The sequence below is a fragment of the Physcomitrium patens genome, chromosome 9 (assembly GCF_059467195.1).
Source record: "Physcomitrium patens ecotype Gransden chromosome 9, ASM5946719v1, whole genome shotgun sequence".
Classification (NCBI taxonomy): domain Eukaryota; kingdom Viridiplantae; phylum Streptophyta; class Bryopsida; order Funariales; family Funariaceae; genus Physcomitrium; species Physcomitrium patens.
In genome coordinates this window covers 212,258-229,938 of record NC_143418.1, presented here as the reverse complement: position 1 = coordinate 229,938, position 17,681 = coordinate 212,258, and the positions used below count along the sequence as shown (strand labels likewise).

General features: G+C 39.3%; 2 protein-coding genes across 11 annotated transcripts; both read left to right on the top strand.

The window, feature by feature from the left end:
- The first annotated feature begins 2,876 nt into the window (after positions 1 to 2,876).
- Positions 2,877 to 8,920, top strand: LOC112286999 (uncharacterized). Its single transcript, XM_024529558.3, has 11 exons — positions 2,877 to 3,933; positions 4,253 to 4,330; positions 4,546 to 4,917; positions 5,176 to 5,305; positions 5,446 to 5,576; positions 5,877 to 5,985; positions 6,100 to 6,169; positions 6,428 to 6,535; positions 6,717 to 7,534; positions 7,832 to 7,955; positions 8,171 to 8,920. Exons 1-11 carry the CDS (start codon positions 3,720 to 3,722, stop codon positions 8,282 to 8,284), a joined length of 2,268 nt encoding a protein of 755 aa, XP_024385326.1. The 5' UTR covers positions 2,877 to 3,719; the 3' UTR covers positions 8,285 to 8,920.
- A 663-nt stretch (positions 8,921 to 9,583) lies between these two features.
- Positions 9,584 to 14,032, top strand: LOC112287000 (monodehydroascorbate reductase, seedling isozyme). Of its 10 annotated transcripts, none has more exons than XM_073536461.2 (12): positions 9,584 to 9,675; positions 10,139 to 10,163; positions 10,759 to 10,828; positions 11,081 to 11,152; positions 11,477 to 11,528; positions 11,625 to 11,705; positions 11,825 to 11,943; positions 12,115 to 12,334; positions 12,509 to 12,627; positions 12,779 to 12,904; positions 13,203 to 13,343; positions 13,464 to 14,032. In XM_073536461.2, exons 3-12 carry the CDS (start codon positions 10,778 to 10,780, stop codon positions 13,785 to 13,787), a joined length of 1,305 nt encoding a protein of 434 aa, XP_073392562.1. In that variant the 5' UTR covers positions 9,584 to 9,675; positions 10,139 to 10,163; positions 10,759 to 10,777; the 3' UTR covers positions 13,788 to 14,032. The 10 variants fall into 10 exon arrangements, with proteins under 10 accessions (XP_073392562.1, XP_024385332.1, XP_024385330.1 ...); XM_024529564.3 differs by having other exon boundaries at positions 10,139 to 10,217; XM_024529562.3 differs by having other exon boundaries at positions 10,092 to 10,163.
- The last annotated feature ends 3,649 nt before the right edge of the window (positions 14,033 to 17,681 follow it).

The window sequence follows — 17,681 nt, the reverse complement described above, 5'->3', positions numbered from 1 at the left end:
CGGGTCACCTAGACAACGAAGATTCTGTCAAAGCTGCAATTCCTTCACGAGTTTGCTCATGAACAAGCAACTAATAACTAAGAATAAAACAATACAAAAACAAAAACAAACACCTCCTAGGTGTGCCATGCACCTCACAGATTGGCTGGCACTGCTCATGCTACCTAACAACCATAGAAGAAGAAGCCTGTGAAGAAGATGGGTCATGCCATGTACAAATTCAACTCATTGAGTGTGAATTATTCACCCTCCAACCTCAACTAATTTCCTTCTTTCTTCATCCTTGGGATCCATCATCAAAGCCAACTATGACATGCTTCTTGTACATAGTAGACATCCAAGCCATTTAATAGCCTGTCCAATTTTGATTACTAGAGTGTGATTATACCTTATAATTTTGTGCTTCTTATCACATCATGGTTTTGTTTCTCTTTGATGTTTTTGGTGTCAGCATGTAGGAAGATTTGATCCATCATGAGTGAACAAGGAATTAAGCTCAAAAATGTAAAAAATATAAATTCACTGGTAGGTGAACATGTCATGCTAATCTTACAGCTCACCATTATCTCATACTATGCATTTCTCTCACAAGTGGCTTAATTTCCACAACTACACAATAAAGTCTATCCCAAAGCCATCACATTTCAAATTACTATGTTGAAAGGGCACTTATCTGTCAAAGCATGCACATGCTTTGCCACTCCCTTGTCATTTTGCCCATGAAGCTTGTTATGACACTTTGGACTCCCCATCACATTCAAAGTGATGTGTCAAAATGATGAGTGGAGTCTCTGGTTTGAAGTTTTGGAACTTACTCAAAAAGCTTTGTCTCAAGGTCTTTGTAATTATATTTTAAGTCAAGCTTGATCTTAAGTAAATAAATAAATAAATAAATAAATTTATGAATACAATGCAATTGTGAAATTCAATGAAGTTTATTGGTAAAAAAATAATTTTTACAAAATTGAATTTCAATAATAGTATCTATGCACAGGGGAACATGATAAAATTGTAATTTTACTTTTCACTCTAGAAAGGAAAAAAAAAAGAAAAAAAAAAGAGAGAACTGGAAACAAAAGCTTGCAAACAAAAAATAACATTTATAGATGATTTATAACAAAAAATAAATAAATAAATAAATACGCCACTTATTATTTAGAACCTTGGCATTCAATCCAAACAGTTCAAAGTGTACTGAAAACCCTTTCAACAAAGAAAATTAGTTCGTTCTGTCAATGGTATATACATGTATGGAGAGAGAGAGAGAGAGAGAGAGAGAGGTAATATGTATAAATTTCTGATGCATGATAAATTGTAATAGTGTACTATATCTTTGTTAATCATCAACTCTTTTTTACTCAAAACAGTGTTGACAAAATATTACATTGTCAAAGTTTTCGAAGTTGGGATTGCCAATAGTACACCAAAGTCAATTTAACAAACTACAATAGCACCTTTACTTATATTTTTCATTATATCAACTTTGTGTTTTTTTTATGGGTTTATTTAAAAGCACCAAGGTATTGAATTTGTTTTATGGATTTTTTAAATAGAGTTATCAATTTTAACCTTATTGATGTAGTTTTGATGTGGTTTTTTTCTATGTTGTCACTTGTGGGGATGTGATTGTGCAACCCAACTAGAAAGTGTGTGTCAGAATTCATATCATAAATTATGCATAAAATTGTCCTTAAGATGTTAATAACAATGATTTTTTGTGTGGAAATACAACTTCTTTCTCGGAATTGAAACTCATGTAATTTCTTTTTGCACATATGTGGTGTTTATTTTGGAGACAGCAGAAAGTTGTCCACGAAAATGTATGTAAGTAAATCATGGCAAAATGAAAGAATAAATGGAAAAAAATGTTTTTGTAGAAGTATATGATAAATGTCGATATTTTTTTTTATAGGCACTCAATCAAAAATAGGTCGAAAAGAAAAAAATTGAAAATTGAAAAATATCTCAATTGAAAAATCATATGTTTATAAATGGAAAACAGATTACATGCTAAAAGAGGTGTTGTGAATTAGTCATTAAAGTCACAATGTTTTTTTATAACTGTTCAGCTGAAAATTTTCTCTATAAGTTTTTACAAAACAAATATGCAAATGAAAGAGTGAGGTGGGTTTTTCCATAACTCATTAAATGGACAAGTAAAATATGTCAGTCTGTGTGAGATCCACTTGAATTACTTTCCTGGAGCATCCACAAGCCCCACAAGCGTATTCCTACAGTCCAACGCGATGTAGAAGAAGGGTAGCGGTGGAGATCCCATTCACAATGAATCCAGACCTCCCCCTTTTGTGGGACCCGATGTGGAGGGCAATGGGTGTGGACGCTCTGCACTATCGCTAGGCCTGTAATCTCGCCGGTACATACCCCCCACCGAGGTGCGCCCGGTCAACAATCGGGCACCCCCGAACATGCAAAGAAGTCACGAGGGCAGTGAAGGAACGGGCAGGGTCAAGAAAAGGAAATGATATGCCCTCCCGGGGATTGGGGCTGGCGCGCTGGCTGGGTGGCCGGTAGACTTGGCGCCGCAGCATAAGCAAGCAAGCAAGGACCCCCCCTCTCTCCTACCGCCGCGAATCAGGGCGCCGCATGGTTGCCTGCCATGGCCTGGCGCCCACGGCCCCCACCCCCACCCTCATCACTCTCTCTCTGTGCTCTCGCAAATTTCCCTCCCTGCCTCATTCCCTTCCCTCTTCATGGGGTGATTGTCAGTCAGTTCCTGGCCCTGTGCTTCCTTCCTTCATGCCCCATCTCTGTCGAATCACCCTTCACGTGTGTGTCTCTCCGCCTAATGCTGCACTGTCTGTCTGTCTGTCTGTCTGTCGTGTTTGGCTTTTGTTTTGCTGGTGGTGCAAGACGACCCTCCCTCCCTACATTGTCGCCTCGTTGCCTCCTTGCTTGGATTGTACGATTCGTTTGAGGAGGAGCTGGACGGTGTGTGGGGCGGAGGAGGAGGAGGAGTAGTAGTAAGAGTGTCCGGGAGCGTCCTTGAGAGGAGGGCGGGAAGTGAGTAGGAAGAAAGTGTATTGCAGTTGCAACCCTTCGTGTGTTTTCCTGGGATTGCGCCTGGTTGTCTGTGCATGCACATGTTGTGGACACGACGGACACGTGAAATCGCCGGGGTCCCCACCAGAGGTACGCATCACCAGGGAAGGGCCCTGCAACGCATTTCGTGCAGTTGTTCTACCTCCGTCGTGATGGACCAACACGCATGCTGACAAAATTCCCAATGGGACTCGGGGGATTGATTTCCTATCCAGCATGGGTTCTTTGTGAGGATATGCAACTGAGGTGTAAGGAGGACTGGTCGCTGGCTCAATAGGATCCTAGAGTGGTGGTCTACGAAAAACGATTCTGGGTCAACGTTGAGTTTTGAGGTCGAGGGCGTGTCAACTGAAGGGTGTGGTGTGCTTCGAGAATGCTCAAGAAAATCTGACGTTTGTGACAGATTATGCAGCACCGAAGCTGTAGCTAGTTGCTTTCATTTTCGATTGGTTGTATTTGTGTGACCAACCTCAGCGTGGAAAGTAGGTGAAGAACTTTGTATTCATGGTTTCGTTGAAAATTGGGTGCGATTGTTGATAGTTTGGTGGTGTGAAGAAAGGTAGTGTTTGTGAAGAGGTTGTCACGAAATTGGGGTTTTAGGGGGGGGGGTTTACCTACTTGCAGCTGCCGGATGAAGAGAGTAGTGTTGTCTGAGGTAGATGGCGTTTGTTTCCACTGCGGGACAGAAACAGCTGGGGCCTGAGAGGGGTACAGGGTCGCCTTCATCCCTGAGGTGCAACAGGTACAGAGAGACAGCGCCTGGAGATTTTGCCGCTCAGCAACAACGACAGTTTCACGCAGTGCAGAACAGGCACAGCATGGCGCATCAGCAGGACGAAAGGTCCCAACTTCACCATTTCACTCTCAACGAAGGTATGTATTCATTCATAGTTCGCAAACGAACACTGACGAACAATTTGATGATTGGGCCCTTAGTGACGCCTTGTAGATTTTCAATCAATGCAGCTCGCGTTCAGTTTTCACTCAGGAGGCTCAATGATCAAACTGAGCTATTTTGTCGCTCGATGCTTTTGGATTCTTGCGTTGTTGCTCAGCGTGGGACGAAGAACGTTGACATTGCTCTGGATTTTAGTCTACTCTACTTGGTGATGAGGACCGAAATGCAAGCATTGCATAAAATGTTGAGAGTTGTTGTTCCGGAGAGTTGACCGTGTGGTCTTCGTGTTTTCAGATACCAAACCTTCTACGCACGACTTTCTTTCTGTCTACGACAAAGGATCACAGCTAGCGGAACACCATTTAAGTTCCGGTACGGTTAAATTTTCCACGTCACTTAACGAGTGCCTGGAAGGCGCAGTGTGGAAAATGTGGATATTCTGAAGTTCCGTTCTAGATTTCGTGGCAATGGTCGTCCTTTTGCCATCGCAGATTTCATTTTCTCTTAGAATGTATTTGACAGCGTATTTCACAAGGCTTGAGGTTTCCCGAAAGATCTGATGAGGTCCTTACTTGGTACTTGCTCAGGATTGTCTTCATTATTGACCACTCATGATTTTCTACAACCATTGGAAAGGAGCGGAGGCCGTTCCGCTTCCGGTGACGCTCGGGCTCTGCGTGAGCACCAGGCAAGAGCAGAGACTACGACATCTCGGAATTCTACTCCCGCCTCTGCTGAACGAAACTTTACCACAGCCTCACCTAATTACCCAAACATCCAGGTTCCATATGTTATGGCTCCAAATTCTGCGATTCGCATGGTGGATGAGGCGGAGGTCATGCGCCAAGCCAGAGGGTACCCCACAGCGAGCTTCTCCTCTCGCGATGGTCAGAGTGGCGGCCCCGAGTCCTTTAGGGGCGTCGAGGTGGCGGCGGATCCGGAAACAGCTAATGCACGAGGTGAGTGTAGTTTATATACTCTTTCCAATGTGTGATCCGAAGTCGAGAGAAGTCGAGGAGGTTAACTCATCAACAGAAAGAAGTTTCTTGGATTAGATCGCGTTCTTCATGTCTCCTCTTGTACTTACCAACAGGTCTTAGCTTGTTCTGGGGTTAAGAAAATATTTTCTTCCATGCAGTTTTCTGCTCGACAGGGCTGAGGCGATTCTTAATGTTTTTATTGCGTACTGATTTAGCTTTATCTCTCTTGTGGTGCAGAGAACCACGCATACTGGTCGGGAGTCAGGCTAAAATTTCGTATGCCATCAGACTTGGGTTTTCCTGCAGGTAGCTCAGCAGTAAAAAGTGCAGTTGTTAATGGACATCAATCGATATCAGCTATGACCAAGTAGGGTTTCATGGTCCACACTGACTGCATTTATTCAAGCTTTCTTCGAACACTGTAGTAGAAGTTGGAGAATAGAAGTATTGGCGAAATGTTTCTCCGCAACTAGGACCTAAATGCAGTCTTCGAAGTGGACTTTGTAGGCAGTGGACACAGGGTACGATCGAGGTACCCAAACGGCCCGCCCGATCACAATCTGAGGAAGACGAAGATGATGAAGAAGAATTGTCGGAGTGGCCGAAAGGAAATCGGAAAGAGACAATTTCATACAAAGGTTGGATTCTCTTTTGTTGGACATTTACAGTTCATACAGGACTTAGGAGCGAGTAATGGAATGATGAGTCCTTGAGAGGAGCTCCCGTTTCTTGTGTAACCTTCTTTTAAGTTCTTAAACGTGTTAGTCTAAAATTTGTATTCTGCTAGTAGATGTAGTCTCATTCAGCACCGACTATTTTCCTGACCTTCAATCAAGTTGCGTTACATAGATGTAAGATGAGGTTTGCATCTCAATTTATTTCGTGCGTCGAAGCACATCAACTTGTTGACTGACATGGAAGCGCCTTATCTTGCTCAGGGGATCCAGTACAGAGAATGGAAGCGAAGAATGGAGAGATAAGGGGTAGCACCCCAAGGTCTAAGCATTCAGCTACTGAGCAACGGAGGCGTAGTAAAATCAACGACAGGTAGTGTTGTTGTAATCAAACGTCATCGCGTCTCTTTTTCATAAACCTTTATGCTGGATATGTCAAATGCACACCTGGATGTGTATGTAACTACTTCGAATCGATTGTTTTCAGGTTTCAAATGCTGAGAAACTTAGTTCCCCACAGTGATCAGAAGCGAGATAAAGCATCCTTCTTGCTCGAGGTAATGGACTTGCTTACACATGTTGTAGCTATTAATATCGAACGCTCCTAACTTTTAATGCTTGTATTTGGTGATTATGATATTTCTGTGCCTCCTTGATCTACATTACAATGTATTATTCAGCTTAATTGTGCACTTCTCTCGACTATAAAACCAACCTGTAGAGTCTCACGTCTGCCGAAATTTTAATTTCTCTACGTTTGCTGTTGATGATGAGTTCATTCTACAGGATATATAACAATTTATCTCTAATCACAGGTTATTGAGTATGTACAAGTTCTTCAAGAGAAGGTGCAGAAGTATGAAACTGCTGAGCAAGGAAGGCATCAGGAAAGACTCAAATCTATGGTCTGGGATCTCTGCAAGGTAAATGGATTTCCTTTCTGTTTCATGTAATGTGCTCAATTTTTCACTCACCTCAGTTGGCATTTTACTGTTACGAATTCAGAACAGCTAAAGGTTTCTTTGTTGTCTCGTTTAATACTTTTTACCGTATGCTGCGAGCTTTTTTTGTGAGTAATACGTAGTCTCCTTTTCAATTTAACAGCGAGGGGCGGCAGGATCAGCAGATGAAGCATCACATATTAATGCGCTTGTTTTCGGTAAGAGCTTCAGCTCGGGTGTTGGTCCGTTGGACATTAATCCAGTGACAGAAGCCGATGGTGGTGTTCGTGCAAAACATCCATCTGAACAAGCTGCGCCTACATGTGAAGTTTATTCTACTAGTGGCCCTGGTATTCACCAGATTTCTAATCAACCAGCTTGTAGCATACACAGCTGTATTTCATCATTTGACGGTGAGAAAGAGCATGCCACTGCACTCACTGCACAGCCGTTCGCAGTGGGTGTGCCTCTTCAGCAGGCCCTTCCTTTACCATATGCCTTACCCATCATCCCCTCAAGACTTCAGAGTGATCTGGATGGTGGTCGAAGTATACTAGGCTCAAATTCTCCTGCTAAGGAAAAGATGAGTGACTTGGATCCTGTCAGTTCGCGTGAGAATGAGTGCGCTCATGCAACCACTCCCGATCACCAGTTCGAAGTCAGACCTCGCATCTCACCTCCTAGCCAAGCTGACCAAATCTCTGGCCAGCAATCAAAAGCAGAACATCAGATCGCAGCTGGGACAGTTGTTGGTATGATAGATGGAGCCCAAGCAGGGCAACCATCTAATGCTAGTGCTTCTAGACAACCACAGGAGTCGGCTCAGTGTAAAGACAAAGCGGTCAAACCTTCAAGGCATTCACCAGAGCACCGAAGTGATCAGACCACACCTGAAGATGGATCTGCTGCTTCTCCTGGTCCTGTTCAACCTCCACGTATCCAAGGAGGGGTCATCAACGTGTCTTCTGTGTATTCCCAAGGGTGAGCGATCTCCACAACACTTGCTGAAATCTATTATCTTAGCTCTGTCGTTTGTCTTTTTTGAAAGTAGCATAAAACAAATCTTCAGAACAATAGTCTGCTCATTTTACGCGACCTAATTGCAACTTGCAATATTGTTGAAGCTGCTGATGAACTTTCTTTTACACTATCTGGTTGGGTTTACGTGAGAGTTTTTGTTAAGTACATTTCAACGCTGGTTTGGCAGTTTAGTCTTTCAGTGATCGGACGAAGAAAGTTAACTTATTTGTGCTGAAACTTACGTTTTGTATCTGCCAGGTTGTTGGACACATTGACGCGAGCATTGCAGAGCTCAGGAATTGATCTAAGTCAAGCTAACATATCTGTTCAAATTGATCTGGGAGTTAATGCTAGAGCGGCGGCTGCTGACACTTCTGCCAAGGTAAATAGTCTCAATAATTTTTGTGGAACGCACTTTACAACCGTAATGTCGTACTTGTTACTTGTAGTTGGACGTGTGCTATGTTTGACATGCTGTGAAACGTTGATGCAATGATTTGGAAACCCATGTACAATTGTGCTTCAGTAGATACTCTGTTAAATATTTGCGTACAGAAGAATTGTAGCCTAATGCTAGGCTTTTGGTACGGATATTAGGTTGCTACAACACCTGAATCTTCGGATCAGTCTCAAGGAAGGACACGACCAGCACCCGTCGCTGCGGAGCATGAACCTGCAATGAAAAGGCCGAAGGTCGAGAAGGATGTCTAGAATTTCAGGATGCCTTGTGTGATCAATTCCAGAAAATTGTATAATGCCTGTTTGTGATTTATGTCTATGGGTTGTGACCTATGTGGTCCCAAGCTTACATAGCATCTTGAGGAAGCTTGGGAATTTTGATGCGCAAGCAAGAATTACGCTGGGAGAACTGTAGATGAAATTTCGACGAAAGATATGCCAGCATCCAGCTTTGTGTAGTTCCTCAAAGAGCCAGCTTCTTTTATACAGAATATGGATCATTATTCACCCACTCTAGTGGATATGCTCGTTCGGCGAAAGATCCATTTCTTGGAGTTGAAGGCCCTTCAAGGTAATTTCCCTTCCAATCTGTGATGTAGTAAATAGTTTCTTAAGACCGTACAGTGCGGAAGCCTTTAGTTTCTCTATCAAACGTCAAATCGTAGCTGCTCGTAGGTAAACTGAGGGGTGAGTAAAGAAAGCTGCAAAGGTGCGTTGACTCGTTCCACGACCTAATTATTTTTCGAGAAGACCCTCATTGCTGCCAAGGATTAGTACGGGCCTGAAATTGGAGAAAACAGAATCTAAGAATCTATGAAAAGCCTCGCCACATTCTTGTTGTAAAAGCATGCTTTAGTTGGCATTACATGTGTAACCCTCTTTTAACCACTCGCAGCACATGTATTGCTTAAATCGTTGAACTTCTATAATCTGCAGTCGTTGCAAGAAACATAGTCCGTTCACCAATTCCCTGAACTCCATCTGATCAACAACCCAGATACTCTTTACACCATGAGCATGCCGACTTGCGTGAAACGACGCGACTTCACACACACTAGTCTAGTCCTTGGCTCAAAATCTTCAAACACATACAGGGGAATAAAGGACGAAGTATTTCTGTAAAGCACCTTAGATAAGTTGTGCACGTCACAAAGAAGATATCTTCAGAAAAAGGTCACTCTTTCCAACTATCAAATTCTGACTCCTAGCAGCAACCTCTGCCACTCAACCCACATATTATCCACATGAATTAAAATCAGTTCAAGGTAGCATCTCTATGTGATTCAGTGTGCCATACCGTGGGCAGGGTTTGAGATTAGAACACCCAGAATTGGTTTCGGTACAAAAAAGAAAAAGAAAAAGAAAAAAGAAAACCCATAATATAGGTCGTCGTTTTGTTTTTGAGGTATTTATAAAGAATTGTGCAATAGTAGGAAGCCACGTGGTGACTTTCGTGTCCTTTTTCAGTTCCCAGCGAGATCAAGTTCTAGTTCCCGCGTGCCCAAGTTGATCGATCTCAGTCAACCACGTTTCCCGTTCATCAGACTTTCGAGCCTTAACGTTACTGCAGTCTGTGAGTCAATTGCTCTGCTGCAATTTTTACGTGTCCGCCTGATTTAGTTGCGCGATCGAGCTCTTACACGGTGAGTCCGCGAGCCTTACGTGATGGTTTCCGATTGAGCCTCTTCATGTGCAATTTGGTGGAGTATTGAAGAATAGGTGCAAAGATCAGTAGGTTTTATTTCTCTTTGTTACATTCTCTGAATGCGGCGTTCTTGTTGGTTTTGATGAATATAACGAGTCGGGTTGTGGCCGTGGCATGGTGTTGTGGGAGCTAATATTTGAACACTGGGGTTCTGAATTTGCCGTTTTTGAGTTTGGAGTAATTGGTTTTGAAATGGCAATTATGGTTGGTAGGAGCGAGGGTAATTGGTGTATGGGTCTAGGTGTTGGAAGGGGTATTCATTCTTAAAGCTAGCTTTGCACTTGCGTTTGGGCTGTGTGGAGTTTTGGGGGTATGGTCTGTTCTTAAGAAAGAATAATAGTGTTGAATTTGAAGGTTATGTTGGAAATTTTGAGGCGTCACCTTGTTCTTGACTGCTGTAGCTTCTACTGGACATCTAATTTTGGGGTGAGCATCATTGCATGCCTACAAATATTATTCTTCGAATTTTTTTCAGTCGATGTAAGTTAGATAAGCCTCGATGCTAATTTCTATTTGGTTTGAAAAGTTTGCATATTTGTGAAGAGAGCGATCCTAATGATTGTACTTTCTTAGAGAATGCATTAAATTATGATGTGATTCAAGCTAAAATGACTAGTCCATCTTTTCTAATATGTACTGGATTAGATGGACCTGTAAATGATACCACTGTGTCATAGAATGGTGTATGGGAGAATGTTAGGGTTTTTAGTGTATAGTGTATGGTGCTTTTCTGCACTTTAAATAGGTTAACTTGAGGATCATTGAGCAGCGGGTCATTTGCTTATAAATGTTTACGCCTGATTCTTGCATGTTTTAGTAACAGCAGTTAGTACTTAGCAATCATATCGCGTATCGTTTTCCCAAGATGTAGCGCCATCTGAGATTATATTCAATCGTTCATGCATTTTGGGAATGTGGTTTTTCCCAATTGATATGAAATAGTTCTACGTGCGGCTGTTAGTTTACTTTTGTTCACTCTCTATCGCATGTTTTGAGCTTACTGTCATGGTTTTTTGTGCAGCGTTCCAGAAAGTGTTGTCATGGCTGCTATATTGCGCAAGTACATTGTGGTGGGAGGAGGTGTAGCTGGAGTAAGCCTTGGAAAGCTTTTTGTAAACTTGGCAGAGCGGTTTTAGAAAGATGTTAGTAGTGTTAGTGTTTGAGGATCACATCGTGGTTGACACTGAGCTCTTGAATGGAGGAAGCACTGATTGAATGAAGGAGAGATACATCGTTGAGGAGTATCTGTTTGTTCAGCAATTGCTTTAAGAGTTCACAGAAAGAAGGACGTTTAAACCAAAAGCTTTGCAGCTCAAAGTCAGATGGTTTTGTGATCTGTGCAGGGCTACGCTGCACGAGAGTTTGTAAAACTGGGATTACAACCTGGGGAACTGACCATTTTCTCCAAAGAAGCGGTATATTGCTGTTCTACGCGTGCTAATTTTTTGAAGTTGTGTCTGGGGTGATTGTAGAGGCTTATCTGTACATGCATGTTGCATTGGTACAATTGAACGCCCGGATACCCAAGCGGAGTAGCCCTACATAAGGATGGTTGCTTCAGTTATTGTTTTCGCTGGATTGTATACGTCATCTATATTTCAGAGGAGGCTTCCTGATTTTTGTCGTTGAGATGTTGCATTTTTAAATGGGAAGGCGACATGCTGTGCAACGTAGAGTGCCCATGCTCATATATGCTACAGCTTGTCCAGCAGCTGACTTGAGTAAACTCTGTATGACAGGCGGCACCTTATGAGCGGCCTGCTCTGAGCAAAGCTTACTTGTTCCCTGATGGTAAGGATTCTGTGTATCATTCTTCCTTACAGGTTTTCTTCAAACAGTGGAAGGATCTGAATCTTTTAACAAGTCTATGGCTATTTTATGTGACAGCTCCTGCTAGGCTTCCAGGCTTTCATGTGTGCGTGGGGAGTGGAGGAGAGAAGCAATTACCGGATTGGTATGCTGAAAAAGGTAAGTGCTCCAAATCGTACCTGTGCCTGTTCAGTGTATCTTCGGTGTTCTCCAGGAGACAGGAAGACGTGAAGGATACATGCAGTTATAGCATCAACAATGTGTATTCTGACTTTCAGGTATTGAACTTAAATTGGAGACTGAGATCGTGAAAGCGGACGTGGAGAATAAGACCTTGACAACTAATAAGGGCGATATTTACGAGTATGGGACTCTGATTCTTGCAACAGGCTCCACGGTGGGTATTTTTCCATATTCATTTTCGCAAGTTTTGTAGCTTTAGTTAATTTTGTGCTAAAGCTTTGGTATTACTTGTAATTTTTGAAATGTTGTTCCACAAAATGCTGTAGTGGTCCAAAGAGTTCGAAGAAGAAACAATTGACTTACTGAGAGATATGGTTGGGTACAGTTCCTTAACCTTGCCGACTTCAAAACTCCTGGAGCTGACGCCAAAGGTATTTATTACCTAAGAGATATTGGTGATGCTGATAAAATTGTTGAAGCCATCAAAGCTAGCAAGGGAGATGAAGCAGTGGTTGTAGGTGGAGGTTACATTGGGCTGGAATTAGCTGCATGTCTGACGATGAACAAGATTAAAGTCAACATGGTGTTCCCAGAACCATGCTTGAGTAAGACTCTTACCAAATTGAGTCAATATGTTTTTTGACATAAGCTTCAAGTACCTGTTCTGAACAGAATAGTGATTCTACAAACTGAATTGTGTGGAGAATGATCTTCAGAATCACAACAAGTTTCATATGCAAGCCCTATAAAAGTATGAGGGGGTTGTTTCTTGTTGACAGTGCCTCGTTTGTTTACACCCGAACTTGCCTCATTTTACGAGAGATACTATGAGGGTAAAGGCGTAAACATCATCAAGGGAACAACTGTAACTGCATTTGAGAAAGATGACAATGGCCACGTAAAATCTTGACCCTAGAAGCTTTACTGTTCTATATTTGCACATCATAAACTCTGCTGGGAGACGTGGCCAACATTTGCGAGAAGTTTCTATAATTAATACGAATCACTTCGCACTTTCTGAGTTGCACATCCTAGGGGGTCTGGTGCAGGTATCTAAAGTCTTATTGAAAAACGGAAGCTCTGTGAACAGCACTTTTGTGGTGGTGGGAGTTGGCGCAAGGCCACTTCTGGCTCCTCTGAAGGGTTTGATAGAAGAAGAGAAGGGTGGTTTCAAGGTTCGTTTCATTCTCCTCCATAAACTATGAGGTCCATGAACCCGGACGATATATACCTGCAAACTCACCTCCTCGTGTGTTCGTTAACTTGAAATCCTGACTTTTAAGCAGGTGGTATTTCAAGAAAATGAGGGCCTTAACAGCGTTGCTGTCATAGAAAGGACTGAGGGAACTAGTTCTTATTTTTTGTCAAAGCTTAGCCATAAGTGTACAGTCCAGTGTATGAGACTTAGCAATATATCTAAATATTTAATGATCTACATGGTATATTCGCTTATATTCAATTGCTTGTTGGCAGGTTGATGCTTCATTCAAAACAAGCAACCCCAATGTGTACGCCGTAGGTGACATTGCAACATTCCCAATGAAGATGTATGGTGATAGCCGGCGAGTGGAGCATGTGGACCATGCAAGGAAATCTGCCATGCAGGCTGTTCAGGTATGTTATCCCGTTTGCTTGTACTTCGACGATCTTTTGAATGAAGAGGTTCAGTGGTTTGTGACTTCTCTATGAGGATAATTTTTTATCTGATAGCTTGTGAATCAACAATTTGGGCAGGCGATCAAAGCCGCTGAGAAGGGCGAAGTCGTGGACGAGTACGATTACCTCCCATTCTTCTACTCCCGCTCCTTCAATCTGTCGTGGCAGTTCTACGGCGACAATGTGGGCGAGACTGTGCTTTGGGGCCGTAACGGGGCTGCAGCCTCTGAGTCCAAGTTTGGTGCTTACTGGGTCAAGGACAACAAGGTGATGGGGGCATTTTTGGAGGGCGGATCACCTGATGAGAACAAGTTGATTGCCAAAGTTGCACGAGAGCAGCCTACTGTGAATTCAACTGATGAGTTAGTGTCTGGTGGCCTAGGCTTTGCATCCAAGATATAAATAGTTCAATGTAACTCTGTGAACCTAATCAGCCACTGGTGGTGATAGAGGACGTGTGCTGTGTGATGATCGGCTCACCATGGATTTGTCCCATTGGTGTGCTTTTGGTGTTATTCTGTATCAAACTAAGATATTTAAGGTATATATTTCCTTAAAGACCTTCATCTGCCTTTCAACTGAAGTGTCTAATATTTCCTTGGGACGAATCAATTATGAAAGAGCAGTTGTGCAGCTGTTTTTCTGAAGAGCCTGTGTTGTGTGCTATGGTTTATACATTTTCGTTCCGTTGCTAGTGATAATGTGTAGCGCATTGCTCTAATTTTCGCCTTGTACCAATTAAATTTGGGTTTAAGATTATAATTCAAAATAACCATTAATTTACTTGTTATTTAAAAATTTTTAAATTTTAGATTTGTAAATTCAAATATTAAGTTGACAAGGTTGGAACAGCCTCTTTATAAATGTTGTGTAAATAATAGCTCTTGAAAATATCTTTTTAGACATCAATTTTTTTGTTACAAGCACATTTAATATTTTAAAATTAAATTTAGAATTCAAGATCAAACAATACTTGTTAGATAAGAAATTGAAAGTAAACTCATTTCTTATGTGTCTCTGAGTAGAATATTTAGGTTTTTTTAATAGTTAGTACTGGAATTGAATGTAGATTGTTGATGAAATTTTTGCATTTATTTAATCACATTAATTTGGTGCTAGCTTTCATGTCCAATTATAATTTCATATAATTAAAATTACTATTTATTGTAGAATATACAATAAATAGAATATAATATAACAATTTACCTATATAAATTGTTTTTTATAAACAAGTTATTTTATATAAATTTATAACTTGTTAATTTATATAAATTTCTAATTTATAAATGTAATTTCTTTTGAAATAAAACAATGATCATAAAAAAAAGAAATAAAAAGTGTTGTTACATACATTTTTGAAGAAAGATATTTTTATGAAGCTCTTAAAATCTATTATTCCATGGCTTTTCTTTTCTTTTTCTTTTTCTTTTTCATCACTAAAAATAAGCAAATATATATATATATATATATATATATATTTTTCTTCTTAAGATACTTTAAAATTTGAACATGCATCTATGCATTAAGATGCCATTTGAAAGAATTGAACTTAATATAATCAGAAGCATATTTTATCTATGTTACACAGAGCAAGACTTTCTTTTTCTTTTTCTTTTTTTAAATTTAAACTAATTTTAAAAAAAATCAATTTCAGTTTGATCAAAACAAAAAATATCATCCAAAAAAGGGGAAGCATTAAAAGATGAAACACAGACACAGACAGGCACAATGTTGATGTCATGAACAAAGATAAATAAGAATGTGGCAATGCATCATTGTCCAGTGCTGCAGAGAAGCATAGCAGTCCAGGAATCCAAGCAACAGCAGAAGATACATCTCTGAATGATCTTCACTAGTCCCAATAAGTCAGCATTCAGAGGAATGAGACTTATTGAGATGGACCCACTTGCTTCACAGAAACACATCCCCATTTACATCAAAACAACAACCTCAACAGCAAACTCTACATGGTTCAGGAATCCCAATGTGCTGCTACTGCAACTCCAAGGACCATCCATGGCTTTGTTGGTGATGGGATTGAGCATGTGCTCTGCTGGAATCAATTGGGCTCAGTTGAGCAGCTCCATGAAGCTCACTGCACCCTGCTGACCCAATGTCAACAGTAGTAGTATAAGGTAGCCAACCTATTTTCAATAACTTAAGTATTTTAGCATATCTGCCATAAAAGTCTGAAAAAATAAATAACATCCCCATGTAGAGAAATAGAAATCAGGAAGATGCCAAGTGTTTTTACACAATTTTGCCCAAAAACCCAAGTTATATTACTGTTTTAGGTCAAATCCAACATAAAGGTCAACATTATTCCAACTAGTGGTTGGTTGCAAAATTGAGAATGCCTAATTACAACCAATTTTTTTGAGTTGGCATATAATTCTTAATTTCTAACTCAATGGTGCCATAGAGTTGAGGCAAAATGTAAATTAAGTAATGTGAAACCATAAGGTGTTAGAATTGATCATTATTAACAATAAAATTGATCAGAAATATACCACCCGATAAGAAATGGAAGGAGGAGGGGGGGGAGGGGGTGTGTGGTGGTAGTGTGGTTGAGAATGGGTCAGCTACCTTGTACATAATTGATTATGTTGAAAAGCAACAACTTTGGAGTTGTGCACCAACTTGTTACAATCTTCATTTGCTAACATACAATCTAGTCTCAAAAAGTGTGTATGTACTAAATTCACCTCTAGCAAGCTCAAATCACTTGGAATCCTCCACATTTTATATGATATTTAGATCAAAAATTGATAATTGAAAAGAAAGTGTCAAGATAAACTTGGGACAATATAGTATTCAATGTTGGGCAAGAATCAAAATGCTCATGTCCACTCACACTCAAGATTATGAAATTAAGATGGATTAGATTCACTACAACATATGTTCTATATCAAAGAGAGATTATGTTTTTAAGTGAGCATAAAGTTTGTTTGCTTGTAAATATGTGGATATATATATATATGGTAGTTGTTTTGCTAAAGTCTATAATTTAAGAGTTTAAAATCAAATCGAATTATATGTTCTGCATCTAATTGGTTAAATTGAACTTAGGTATATGTTTGTATTATACAAAAGTTTCATATTAAAAACTAAAAATAAGGTTTTTAAAAGAAAATTTAAACAACACTTGTAATTGAGTTGGTCTTAAAAGGCACTATTATATAAAAGTCCATGTGACTTTAGAAATTAACAAAAAAAACAAAATAAAAACGATTGTGCTTAAACATCTATTTAGAAACATCATATAACAATATTGATTTTGCAAATATATGATCTGTTTAAAAAGGTTTCTATACAACTTATTTGATGGCTAATACAAGCAAAATAAAATCAGTAGCTAATGATTATATATATAATTTTTTTTATTCATATTAATTTTAAACATGTTCAATTTATGCGTTTTAAGATCAAACAAATTATTTTTATAATTTTATAATTTTTATACTTCTCATGGTTTAAAATTTTAAATTTTAAATAAAAACTTATTAAAATCTTTAAAGTAATCTCTTGATGTAAAATGATGTATATATATATATATATATAGAGAGAGAGAGAGAGAGAGAGAGAGAGAACAATAAGTACTAATGCCACATCTCCAATTGATATTGCTACATCCCATGTGACCTTCATACAACTTGAATTGTTTAAGGTGTGTTTGGCAACTCAATATTTAATTCTAGTATTGACTCAAAAATTGAATAAAATAAAAATATTTTTTTTGTGTTTTTAGCTTTTAAAAAGGAAAAAGAAAAAAAAAAAAAAAAGGGAAAAAAAACAAACAAACAAACAAAATTTTAAATTATATAATTTTTGATGCTAATATTAGATTTATTTAAAAAAAATCACAACATTTTTTTTTATATAAATATTTTTTGTCTCCCACTCAACTACTAACCTTTCTTAAATCAAAGAAAGGAAAAAATACACGAAAAAAGAGGCATATTATTAGTTTGTTGTCTACAAAGAAGTCATGTGAAATGTAGCAATATCAATTAGAGATGTAGTGTTAACAATTCTCTCTCTCTCTCTCTCTCTATCTATCTATCTATCTATCTATCTATGATGTAACTTCTTTATGAAAAATTGAAATTTGAAATTGTTTTGATGATTAAAAATAAATAAATAAATGATTTTAAATTAAACTTCAACAATATAAAATTTTATTACGTGAAATATAAAATTAATATAAAATGAACAAGTTTACATCTTTAAAGCTTTATAAAATCACACAAAGGTTTAATTGCAACAATTATAATATGCGATTTTTAAAATTATAAG